The sequence below is a fragment of the Dendropsophus ebraccatus genome, chromosome 3, assembly GCF_027789765.1.
Source record: "Dendropsophus ebraccatus isolate aDenEbr1 chromosome 3, aDenEbr1.pat, whole genome shotgun sequence".
NCBI classification, from domain to species: Eukaryota; Metazoa; Chordata; class Amphibia; order Anura; family Hylidae; genus Dendropsophus; species Dendropsophus ebraccatus.
The window spans coordinates 160,626,686-160,639,684 of NC_091456.1; the positions used below are offsets into that span (position 1 = coordinate 160,626,686).

At 44.0% G+C, this 12,999-nt stretch overlaps 1 protein-coding gene across 1 annotated transcript; it reads right to left on the reverse strand.

The window, feature by feature from the left end:
* Positions 1-319: 319 nt before the first annotated feature.
* LOC138786195 (proteinase-activated receptor 1-like) lies at positions 320-2,890 on the reverse strand. The gene is made up of 2 exons (XM_069963016.1): positions 1,992-2,890; positions 320-423 (listed from the first exon to the last, which is right to left on the reverse strand). The coding sequence occupies exons 1-2, from the start codon at positions 2,796-2,798 to the stop codon at positions 325-327; spliced, it is 906 nt and encodes a 301-aa protein (XP_069819117.1). The 5' UTR covers positions 2,799-2,890; the 3' UTR covers positions 320-324.
* Between the last annotated feature and the right edge of the window lie 10,109 nt (positions 2,891-12,999).

The following is a 12,999-nucleotide window of genomic DNA, read 5'->3' on the forward strand; positions in this document are numbered from 1 at the left end:
CAGCCAAGAGCTGCAGGCACTGGCGGCTAGTGAACCTTATACCACCTTTCTGGTGGATAAGGTAATCCTTAGGTACTTATAACGGCTGCTGGGCGTTCCAGTCCAGTGTTCATTCACCACCGTTATTCCTTCAAGCCTTCGAGTCAAGCTGCATGTTCCTCTGCATGTAGTATAGTTCTAGCCCCTAGAGGGGGTGCGTGCACACTGCTCTGTGCCTTAATTATGCTGCACCTGTGGCTTGGCCATTTAAGAAAGCTTCCTGCACATGTGCTCTGCCTGAGCGTCAAGATACTTCGGTCCTGCAAAGGTGTTTGTGCATTTGTTCTACAAAAGAATTCCCGTGTTCCTGTGTCCTCTGCCCTGGTTTCTGTAATTCCTGCCCTGGTTCCGGTGTTTCTGTCCTGTTCTTATGTTATCACTGAGGTGTCCTCGTTCCCTGGAGTTCCTGTTGTTTGATTCTGCACTCCCAGTTGCTTCCAGCATACCTGTCTTCGTCCTCAGCATTCGTCACCTGCATCCATTACTTTCATCCGGTGTGTCCTGTGTGCATTATTGTCTCTACTGTCAGTTGGCAACACGGGTTGTCCCATCCTTGCCATCTGGTCTGCCCGGACCAGCTGTTACGTGCTTTGTTTATCTCAAGAGGTAGTGACCTGGCATATCCTCTGGGAAAGTCTAGCTCCACCCTCAGGAGTATCTTGTGAAGAACAGAGGATACGCTTTCACAACGCCCTTAGAGATAGATGGGAACGTGACACAGTGGGCTCACGTCCGCTGATCCTGACAGTACTTACCTAGTTTCCGTCCGAAAGTCTCTTCTTTTACGAGCATAAACCATTCTATCTTACTACCAGTCTTTGCCCCAGGGGCATCAGAGGGAGAAGAATATTTTTCCACTTTGGATATGGTATGAGCCTTAAGGATTTATCTACCAAGGACATCCTCCTTCAGGAAGGAAGAAAATATGCTAATACTCTTCCATGGGAGGAATAAGGGCAAAAAAGCCTCAAAACCATCCATCTCTCACTGGATATGTGACCGTATCAACCTATTCTATGTGGAGGCTGGCAGACAAGCCAGCCAAGGCACATTCAACCAGGGCTGTTTCCACCTCTTAGGTAGAAAGCTCTGTTCCTTTGGACCAGATATGTACTTCGGCTACATGGTCCTCTCCACTCACCTTCGTCAAACACTACAGGATTGAATCTGTACTCTCTAAGCAAACTATGTTTGCCAGAGCTGTCCTAAATTTTGTAACAGAAGATAACCTATAGGGCGTTATCCTTGCTAGATCCCAATCTGTTGTGCTGCCAATATGGACGATAGGGAAGTTAACATTTAGAATGTTAATGTGTTTTCCCTGAGTCATATTGGCAGCACAAGAGTCCCACCCTATGCATATACTTTAAAATTTACTCAGTGGGATGTTGTTGGTGGGGCCTAGTTATACCGGAGGGGGTGGAGCCTTGTTTAATTGTAACTCATTAAAATATTCCCTTGTCCATATGGTACACGGGGTGGAGACATTAACACACATTAACATTCTAAATGTTAACTTCAGTTTTCTTCCCCAGTTCTCAGCTGCTGCTTTCTGCTGAAGACACAAAAAACTGTGTGTTAGTTTTCTCTCCGTCTCACCCTCCTCCCAAGTCCCTATCTGCAACTTTGTAGCAAGTTTTGAATGCGGAGGGGATTATTCACAGTGAGTTCATTAGCAACTTGACCTCAGATAAACCCTCCCAGCATTACAAGTATGGAAGGAATTGTTAGTCTCACCATGGGCAGCAACATATTATAAGTTATGTTTGAGTGGAAAACCCCTTTAAGGCATTATAACATTATAAAGCCACTCCAAACTTAGTGACCCAGCATTTGATGTGCATACATATCAGATGTTGGACCAGAGTGTCTCCAAGGCCATGGTATTCTGCTATTATTCAGGGTGTACTTTTATTACCAAAGACTGGTTTTCTTTCTGAACCACTATCTATTTTGCAGCACAGTATCTTGCGTAGGTACCTATGGCACTTTGAGGATCCAAAATAATAGATAAGAGGGTCAAGATAACAACTAATACTGCTGATACAGCAGCAAGTAACATAAGCAAAGTACAAGAAAAAGCTTTTTTCATTATAACCTTTGTTATAACCCAGGCAGTGAATGAAAAAGATCATATTAGTCGGTCCAAAGCAAAGTACAAAGACGACTAATACAGTCACAGATAGAAGCACAGCTCGAGATCTACTAAATGTGCTGTTGATTCCTGAGGAGCTCAGTTTCCTGATAACACCAATGTAGCAGAAGGTCGTGATCAATAAAGGTAAGAAGAATAAGATGGAGATATAAGGGGAAAAATAATCAAGAAGGATCCTAAGATTATCGGGTGAGAGCAAATCATAACAGGTTGTGATGTTGAGATCATTGATAACATAGGTTTGCTTAGTTATGAGAAGGGGCACAGTGCTGGATATGGATAGAGTCCAAATAAACATACAGGCCACCCAAGCCCTGGTTGTTGTCCGCCAGTAGAGAGAGTGTATTGGATAGACCACAGCCAGGTATCTGTCCGCACTGATGCCGGTCATCAGCAGGATGGAGCAGTACATATTACTGAAAAATGCTGCAGTGACGATACGACACATTTCTTCTCCAACAAGCCAGTCATTCCCAGAGAATCGATATATAATGGGGAAAGGAAGGAAAATTACAAAGAGCACGTCAGCAATGGCCAGGTTCAACATATAAACCACCGCTGGCCTCCTAACTCTTATCTTGAAAAGAAATATGATGATTGCCATTACATTTGAAGGGAATGCCACAGAGAATACCAGGGTGTACACTGAGGGTATAAGCCTGGTCAGCCATTGACTAGTGAAATAATGTTTTGCCCAGTCAGGCATCACTGCATCACCGGCATTTTCACCATTCTTACCTAGGAACAATCAAAAAAGAAATTTTAAAGAAATGATAAAAATAATCATTCATAAAAACCAGGTAAAAACTTGTTCATTTGTCAGTCTGTGAGTGTTTTTGAAATGTGGTGCACTATAAAACTTAAACAGTACTATGCCTGGCGGTGTAAGAATAACAGGCTAGCATATCAGACCCTGCCTCCAGCAGGACATGGGCAGCTTCCATCCTGAGCTGCTGCAGATAGTGTGGGCACAGGAGCTGCATGTGATCGGACAGCAATTTCAAGAGTGGTCGACAAAAAAGGACAGTTACATTTGTAGAAAGGGGTCATTTTTTTGCCCAGATCCACAATGACCATATTCTATTGGAAGGATTGGCATTCATGGCGCTCCTGTGTGTAATTGGTCCATGTGTACACACTGACTAAGCACAGCAAGCGCCAGCTAGGACCAAAGCTGAATGGTCCCTGACCAACTGTTTTGCACTGATATCTCCTCCCAATGTTGTCACACCCCATTACTATCCATGTGAGGTGTGTCAGTGTTGGGAAGAGATATTGAGGTGCTGGGGGCACTGAGCCTGCCTCCAGTGCACAAGACCTGCTAATTTACATAGAAAGAAAAAAGGTAACAGATTTTCCATAAGCGCCACCCCCAAGGCAGCTAGAATGTTGTTATTCAATCCCTTAGTGACATCCGCCATCTCCTGAGAATCCCTGAATTCAGTGGTGATCGGCTTAATAAAAGGAAGGACACCAAGTAGGTCGCAGACTTAGCGCTGGCCTGGCATGACCGGGTTATCTGGGATAGGAGGCCTATGGAGTTAAGAGTGGGATAAAAGGAGGGGCAATGAGGGGTTAAAGTTAGGTCAGAAGGGGTCAGGGAGGAGCTGGTAAGGAGGGGTGGGTGTTGGCAGATGAGGTCACTTACCAGGGAGGTCTAGAAAGAGGCGAGGATGAAGCATTAGTTTCCTGCCGGGACAGCTTCAGCCAGCCCTGTTGCAGCATATTTGACTGTATTGGTTTCCGAGGGTGGGCTTTTTGTTTTTGTTTCATTTCTTGTCATGACAGCCTGTGGTAGGGAGGTCTTGCAGGGCACTTCAAGGTGGAGGTGTTCTCAGGGGTACCCATCAGAGGAATGGTACTTCCCTACTTCTTTTGGTCATGTTAATTGTGGAGATATAGTGTGATCCCAACTTGGATAGGACAAAGGGAACAGAATTGCAGTGCCGGGTTGGCGCGGTGCGACTGGGGGGAAAACATTAAGTGCCAGTGCTGCTGGACAGTGCCCTGCCAGATCTCCCTAGATTATTTGGCTTTAACATGGCGTTTAAAGTTATTTCTATCCTGTTCTTTAAAGCACTTTAATAGTGGTTGTTATGGCCAATTTTCCAACATTCTCTTAGAGTCCTCTGAGTTTGTGGTGACGTTTTTGGAAAGACGGAGAGATTGTTGGGGCAAAGGGATTTATTATTCATAGAGAGTGAGGACTGACTGCTATCAGATAAATCGGCTAACACATATGTTGTTAATCTGCATTCAAAAACGCAATCCAAAATGTCAAAATACCTTGAAGAACGCTAAGGCTACCCTTGGGATTTCTGCAGTGTATTTTGAAGTAAATTTTTTTCCCTTGTCTCAATTGCCAGATAATAGCAAGTGTCCAGCCTGTTAAAGATAGTGACTAGTGATAACAAGCAGTGGCGGATATTATCTGATCAAATCTGACCATAAACCGCTGGATGAAAAGTGTGGCCAGTCATCTACTATAGGGGACTACACAAGGGCCATCTACTACAAGGGGACTGCATAGGGGGCCATCTACTCTCGAGGGAATAAACAGGGGGTCTTCTACTATGAGGGACTACACCGAGGGCGATCTGCTATAAAGGGATTACACGTGGGGTCACCTACTAAAGGGGGACTACACAGAGGGACACCTTCTACAGAGGGACTACACAGAGAGCAACCTACGATAGGGGTACTACACAGGGGGTCACCCACTATAGGGGAAAGCACACAGGGGGCCAACTATTAAAAGAAAATGATATGGGTTTAGTCATGCCCAAGGGGAAGGGGGGCTTAAGTGGGTGTGCTTCTACCTGATTTATCACTTGCAGCTTTTTACAAAGTTTTATTTTTCTTTGAATAGACTCAGTCTTTTGAGAAATTTGATGTTATTCAACGCAGTTCTCTAACAGGATGTGCTGGATAGCTTAGAACAAATTTATGAAGCTTATCAAAGTTCTTGTGGTTATTTAGCCCCTTTGTCTTATGGACAATGGCAGACATTTCTGCAACAAATCTGTCATGTGGCACAAAACATACACCTTGAGTGAAAGAGCTTCAAAGGAGAAAATCCAGCCATTTTAAAAACGAGACAGGCGGCAGGGGCAAAAACAGCAAGTAAACACTGCTTACCTCTCCCCGTGCCTGCGATATGTCACCTGACCGCCCCCCCTCCCACCGCCGGAAGGTATTTTCCCCAAGTTGTATTGATCATCTCCGATGATGGACAGCCCACCCAGTTAATCATTGACTGGAGAGGCGTCCCACCTCAGTCATTAAGTCCATCAGCCGAGTCTTGACCTTGGATCTGCTGGAGATCCTGAGCACGGCACATGTCCTGGAGCTGCGGTCCAGCGTTGGAGAGGCATGGGGAGAGGTGAGCTGGTATCGTTATTTTAAGTCCCCCCTGCCCCTCTGGTTTAAAAAATGTTTCCTATGGCCAGTTTATCACTGACTTTAGCCTATTGATCAGCAGTGTTTATCCAGAAGACAAAAAATGTCACAGAATAGAGAAAAATGAATATCTGACTCGATACGTGATATTCATAATAAATCACTGGACTGATGACCAATGACATAGATTACATTGAAGGTACCCATACACATTACATTACAGTTGTCCTTCAATGTGTATGGGGCAGTTGGCTGTGACCTGAATCATGTTTTTCATAGATGAGTATACCTAGTGAAACGCCATTGATCATGTATGGTCAGTATGGACTTAAAGTGTACCTGTTGTTTAATTTTTTTTTTTACAGAAATTAATAGTACAGGCGATTTTAAGAAACTTTGTAATTGGGTTTATTAGCCGAAAAATGTATTTTTATCATGAGAAAGTAGTTTGAGGCTCTCCCCCGTCTTCATTGTTCTCTATGGAGAGGGGTGGAGGGAGATGAGGCACCAAAACAAGACAACAAAGAGTTAATTTACAGCCAGGGACGGCGTTAGGGGGGGGCAAAGAGGGCAGTTGCCCAGGGCCCCCCTGCCCCAGTTACAGTGAGTGTTAGGTGCAGGACCGCACGGACAGCGTCCTGCAGGCTCTGGCAGTGATCCCTGGCTGCAGCTTATGGCTGCTATCAGGGGTCACACAGAGGCTACAGGACGCTCTGCTCCGGAGTGTGTAGCTTCCCCCTCCCCCTCCCTTCTGTACCATGTGATTTCCTCTCTCTTCCTGGTGAGGCTGGTGTGGAGCTGTCGGGACGATGGAGGAGAGGGCTGCAGGGTGAGGAGCACAGCCTCCTGCTGCTGCTGCCATGGACAAGGACAACTATACCCAGCATGCTGTTAGAGGGGGTAAGTATACTGTACATGCAGTGTGTGTATGAATGTAGGTGTATAATGGATGACTGTAGTGTGTTACATGTCCTGTGTATAGTGTGTGGGCTGGATGGTTTGGATCTGTATAATGTGTTTTCATGGATGTGTTAGTGTGTGTGTGTGTGTATATATATATATATATATATATATATATATATATATATAATGATGTGTGTGTATAAGAAGCACTGCTGACTCCAAGTGTTGAGGTGAATAGACTGTATATAGGAGCTGCAGCCATTCCCTGGTGACCACTGAGGCCAGTGATTGGCTGCAGCTCCTATGTATAGTGTATGATGATGTCACTAAGGCAACACGGTGTATTTTATTGAGAAAAAAACAAGGTGGCGGTCACTGTATGGTGGTAATATTGGTCCGTATATAGTGTCATTATGCAGTGGTCAGTCTATGGTGGTAATATTGGTCTGTATATAGTGTGTATAGAGAGTTATTGCCGCCATAGAGGGACCGCCACATAATGACTCTATATACACTATATACAGACCAATATTACCGCCATAGAGTGACCGCCACATAATGACTCTATATACACTATATACAGACCAATATTACCGCCATAGAGGGACCGCCACATAATGACTCTATATACACTATATACAGACCAATATTACCGCCATAGAGTGACCGCCACATAATGACTCTATATACACTATATACAGACCAATATTACTGCCATAGACTGACCTCCACATAATGCATAATGACTCTATATACACACTATATACAAACCATTATTACCACCATAGAGTGACCGCCACATGATATTGGTCTGTATATAGTGTATATATAGTCATGTAATGATCACTTTATGGCAGTAATATTGGTCTGTATATAGTGTGTATAGTGTCATTATGTAGTGGTCAATCTATGGCAGTAATATTGGTCTGTATATAGTGTGTATAGTGTCATTATGTAGTGATCATTTTTTGGCAGTAATATTGGTCTGTATATAGTGTATATATAGTGTCATTATGCAGTGGTCAGTCTATGGCGGTAATATTGGTCTGTATATAGTGTGTATAGTGTCATTATGCAGTGGTCAGTCTATGGTGGTAAAATTGGTCTGTATATAGTGTATATAGTTATTTCCGCCATAGAGTGACCGCCACATAATGACTCTATATATACACTATATACAGACCAATATTACCGCCATAGAGTGACCGCCACATAATGACTCTATATACACTATATACAGACCAGTATTACCGCCATAGACTGACCGCTGCATAACGACTCTATATACACTATATACAGACCAATATTACTGCCATACAGTGACCGCCACATGATATTGGTCTGTATATAGTGTGTATATAGAGTCATTATGTGGTGATCACACTATGGTGGTAATATTGGTCTGTATATGGTGTATATATGGAGTCATTATGTGGTGGTCATGGTGTGTGCTGGTCTGTATATAGTGTCATTATGTGGCGGTCAGTCTATAGCGGTAATATTGGTCTGTATATAGTGTGTATATAGAGTCATTATGCAGTGGTCACTCTATGGCAGTAATATTGATCTGTATATAGTGTATACAGAGTCATTATGCGGTGGTCAGTCTATGGCGGTAATATTGGTCTGTATATAGAGTTATTATGCGGTGGTCAGTCTATGGCGGTAATATTGGTCTGTATATAGAGTTATTATGCGGTGGTCAGTCTATGGCGGTAATATTGGTCTGTATATAGAGTTATTATGCAGTGGTCAGTCTATGGCGGTAATATTGGTCTGTATATAGAGTTATTATGCGGTGGTCAGTCTATCGCGGTAATATTGGTCTGTATATAGAGTTATTATGCGGTGGTCACTCTATGGCAGTAATATTGGTCTGTATATAGTGTATATAGAGTTATTATGTGGTGGTCACTCTATGGCAGTAATATTGGTCTGTATATAGTGTATATAAGGTCATTATGTGATGGTCACTCTATGGCGGTAATATTGGTCTGTATATAGTGTATATAGAGTTATTATGTGGTGGTCACTCTATGGCAGTAATATTGGTCTGTATATAGTGTATACAGAGTCATTATGCGGAGGTCAGTCTATAGTAGTAATATTGGTCTGTATATAGTGTATATAGAATCATTATGTTGCGGTCATGGTGTGGTGCTAATATTGGTGTGTATATAGTGTCATTATGGGGCAGTCACTTTATGGTGGTAATATTGGCCTATATATAAGAAAAGTTATCAATAACGGTATGGAGGTAATATTTGGTCCTGATAGAGTGATTTTTTATTTTATTTTTTAAAACAATGCATATAAATAGTTTTTGTGTTTACACCACTAGCGGCAGTCCTGGCATGTAGCGGCAGTCCTGACATGTAGCGCCAGTCCCCACAAGTAGCGGCAGTCCCCGCATGTGGCGGCAGTCCCCGCATGTGGCGGCAGTCCCGGCATGTGGCGGCAGTGCCGGCATGTAACCTTCTGAATTAACTCAATGTGACTAAGGGCCCTAATATACAGAGCAAAAATTGTCCTAACCTGGCCGATATCGCTCTGTGTATATAGAGACAACTGTAATCAGCTGATCATTGTCTTTTGGCAAGTGTAAAAATCATTGTCTTGATGATTGTGCGTATAACATAATAAAGCTGTTACTTACCTGATCACGTTCCCCGGGGTCCTCAGGCCTTGTCTGTTTGTTACGGCCAGTGATTGGCTGAACGGCCTGTCACCTCAGAGAGGGGACCAGAAGTGAGAGCTGGGACTGGGGGATCCAACAGACAAGGCCTGAGGACACCGGGGAACGTGATCAGCTAGTATATATCTTCATTGTTCACGATATACAGGAAGGGCTGCACACACATCACTAATGATGAAAACGGGCCCTGCTTACAGCTACATCACTATCTCCTCTTAAAGCGTAACTGTCATTTCAGGGCCATTTTTCTGAAAACATTAAATATCAACAGTACAAGCGATTTTAAGAAACTCTGTAATAGGTTTTATTTCCTTAAAGAGTTTCCTTCTGTACTGAAAAAGCAATCTCCCAGCCTCCCCCCTCACATCAAATGAAGCAGGATTTCTGTCTCCATTATGTGGCTATGGAGAGGGGAGGGGCTGTTAGGAGCAGTCCTGCACAGCACAACACCCTGCAATCTTCTCTCAGTAAGTTCATAGATAAGCACTGACCTTTCTGACACCAGAATCCTGCGATTTAGGTGCCCAGAGAGTCTACAAACAGGTGACCTTCATGTCACCTCTTCCTGCTCCCTCATCTCCCTCAGCCCCTCCCCCCTTCATAGGCTTACAATGGAGAGAGCAGAGCCCGTCTTCACTGGCTTCTCTGTAATGAAGACGTGTTTGCCTGATAATGCACAGATAAGAAGTCAGGGGGGGGGAGGCTGGGAGATTGCTTCTTGAGTACAGAAGGAGGCTTTTTTGGCTGATGAAACCTATTACAGAGTTTCTTAAAATCGCTTATACTACTGACTTCTGCAATAAAAAAAAAAACTTGACAGTTACGCTTTAAGTCAGCACTGACCTCTCTGACCTCTGAATATAGGCTTTCACATAGCTCCCGCTGTGTAATCTTTTGTTCTCTGCTGCCAACTAATCTCCCTCCTTCCCCCTCCCCTCTCCATAGAACAGACATGGGCATGTTTGATGCAACAAACCTTAATTTCCTGATAATTTGCAGCGAATTGAATAGAGGAGGGAAGGGGGACCTGGGAAAAGTCTTTTTGAATGCAGATAATGGCATAATTGCCTAATAAACCAGAATACAAAGTTTCCTAAAATTGCCTGGACTATTGATTTCTGAAAAAAAAATAAAATAAAATAAAATACGACAGTGACACTTTAAGGCTGGGTTTACACTACATATATTTCAGTCAGTATTGTGGTCCTCATATTGCAACCAAAACCAGGAGTGGATTAAAAACACAGAAAGGCTCTGTTCACACAATGTTGTAATTGAGTGGATGGCCGCCATTTAATGGCAAATATTTGCTGTTATTTTAAAACAACGGCTGTTGTATTGAAATAATGGCCGTTATTTACTGTTATATGGCGGCCATCCACTCAATTTCAACATTGTGTGAACAGATCCTCCTGGTTTTGGTTGCAATATGAGGACCACAATACTGACTGAAATATACGTAGTGTGAACCCAGCCTAAATGTGTATGACTTTGATGGCTATAGGATTACTTACCAGACAAGGTCAGTTTAGTGGATGGTTCAACATACCTACTTCTAATATATACAGCCACCTTATGAGTATACGAGGAGACCCAGTCCTACTCACCCTGTTCATCACTACAGAAGATTGTTCTATTCAGCAGGAAGAGAATTAGCAGTGGTATAACATCCATCACTTCTTCTTTCCCTCTCTTAGTACCAAATCAGTAAATCACCATGAGGCTGAGCACTGCACTGAAGAACAGAAAAGCTCTGCCCCTTCTTATACCTTCCTACATTCAGCTTGTTTACAATCATGACATTAATGTTTGTCATGTTCCCCTAGGATCATCACTGGTGTCACTGACAGACATGATTTGCGTTTTAATGGCAACTGGGGCAGGTGAAGATTAGATTACATTGCATAGCATCAATTTACCCCAAATCAAATTTCACAGACATGGAAAGACTGATCTGGAATACTGTGTGCAGTTCTAGAAACCTCACCTACATATTAATTATTAAAGGACTGGCACATAAGTGAAAAAGGGGGCTGCATTCACCAAAAAGTCATTGGGTTGATGCTTTCTGAAGGCCAACAGCAGAGTAAAAAAACGCATCACAAATAGCAAGCGACGGCTGTTGCTTGCTATTTGTTATGCATTTTTTTTACTCTGCTGTAGGCCTTAAAGGGGTACTCCAGCAGGGGGGGCTTTTCTCTGATCTGGCCAGGGAGGAGGTGGCTGAGGGCAACGACGTCCACTCACCTCCCCGGTTCCAGCGGCGAGTGCCGTATCGCGGCACTGCCTGCGGCGATCCCTGCTGCCGGCCCGCTTCCTGCTCTCTGACGCGGGCTTGAGACGTGACGTTTCAAGTCTGCTCAGCCAGTTAGTGACGGAGGTGGGATCCCTTTGCTGTTGGCCTTCAGAAAGCATTAACCCAAGGACTTTTTGGTGAGTGCAGCCCTCCATTTTGGGACTGTGCACCACCTACCTTGTTTGTGTAGAACCACACCAGTGGATATTTGCAAGTACTCACCCCGTGTCACATTGAGCTGTGGTTGCTGTCTATCTCTATTGCTCAAAGGTCTGAAGAATAAAACCAGGAAAAACTTTTTAAATCTGTATAGCCTGGATTAGAAAATGGAAAGCGAGGACATGATCAAAACCTTTAACCCTTAGAGGAACGGCCAATTTCCATTTTTTGCATTTTCATTTTTTCCTCCTTGTGCTTAAAGGGGTTATCCAGCGTGGGGGCTATTTTTAGATGTGGCCAGGGAGGAGGTGGCTGAAAAAAAAGACGTTCACTCACCTCCCTGGTTCCAGCGGTGGGTCCCGCATCGCGACGCTCCGGTGCCCGGCCGCTTCCGGGTGTCTGACGCGGGCCCGAGACGTCACGTCTCAGGTCCGCTCAGCCACTCAATGAAGGAGGTGGGATGGGCCACAATCTAAGGGCCCTATTACACCAACAGATTTTTTGAGCCAAAGCCACGAATGGACTATAAAGAGAGAACAGGTAATAAGGGAAAGACAGAGATTTCTCCTCTTTTCAAATCAATTCCTGGCTTTGGCTTAAAAAAATCTGTCAGATAATCTGTTGGTGTAATCGGGCCCTAAGCTTAGTTAGGAAAAGATCAAAAGCAAGGTGAGAGAACTAGGGACAGAACTCCCCTGACAAAAGACTGTGGACAGAAGTTTGCAGAGAAGTGAGACACCTAGTGGTCAAGACAAGGAGTGATTTAGAGGTATCCTAAAGTGCCAGAAATCAATGCCAGTGCAGAAATCAATAGTCCAGGCGATTTTAAGAAACTTTGTAATTGGGTTTATTAGCTCTCCCCCATCTTCATTGTTCTCTACGGAGAAAGGTGGGGTGGAGGGAGATAAGGCACCAAAACAGGACAACAAAGAGTTAATTTACAGCTACATCACCAGGCTCTCTCCTCAGCACTGACCTCTGAATATTTGCTTTCATGCAGCTCCCGCTGTGTAATCCTTAGTTCTCTGCTGGCTAATAATCCCCCTCCCTCCAGTGGATGAAAGAAAGGAGAGGAGGGAGGGGGGGACCTGGGGAAAGTCTTTTTGAATACAGATAATGGCATATTTGCCTAATAAACCCAATTACAAAGTTTCTTATAATGGCCTGGCCAAGCATACCAGCAGCGGCTGCAGGAGTGGCTTTACAAAGGGGAAAAAGTGCTTTTGTACTGCCACACGATAGGCGGCAACTAGTCATCTGGGCAGGGAGCCGCCCATGACTAGTCACCGCCTGCAGCCTGTCAGCATGCAGATGATTGACAGGCAGAGAGACCTGTTAGTGGCCTCTCTGCCT

What these genes read in the sequence shown, in the direction of transcription:
- LOC138786195 (XM_069963016.1), bottom strand. Translation starts at nt 2,798, where the DNA reads ATGGCAATCATCATATTTCTTTTCAAGATAAGAGTTAGGAGGCCAGCG. An exon ending in GCAAGATACTGTGCTGCAAA is followed by an intron (nt 424 to 1,991) that starts ATAGATAGTGGT and finishes GAACGAGGACAC; the next exon opens with CTCAGTGATAACATAAGAAC.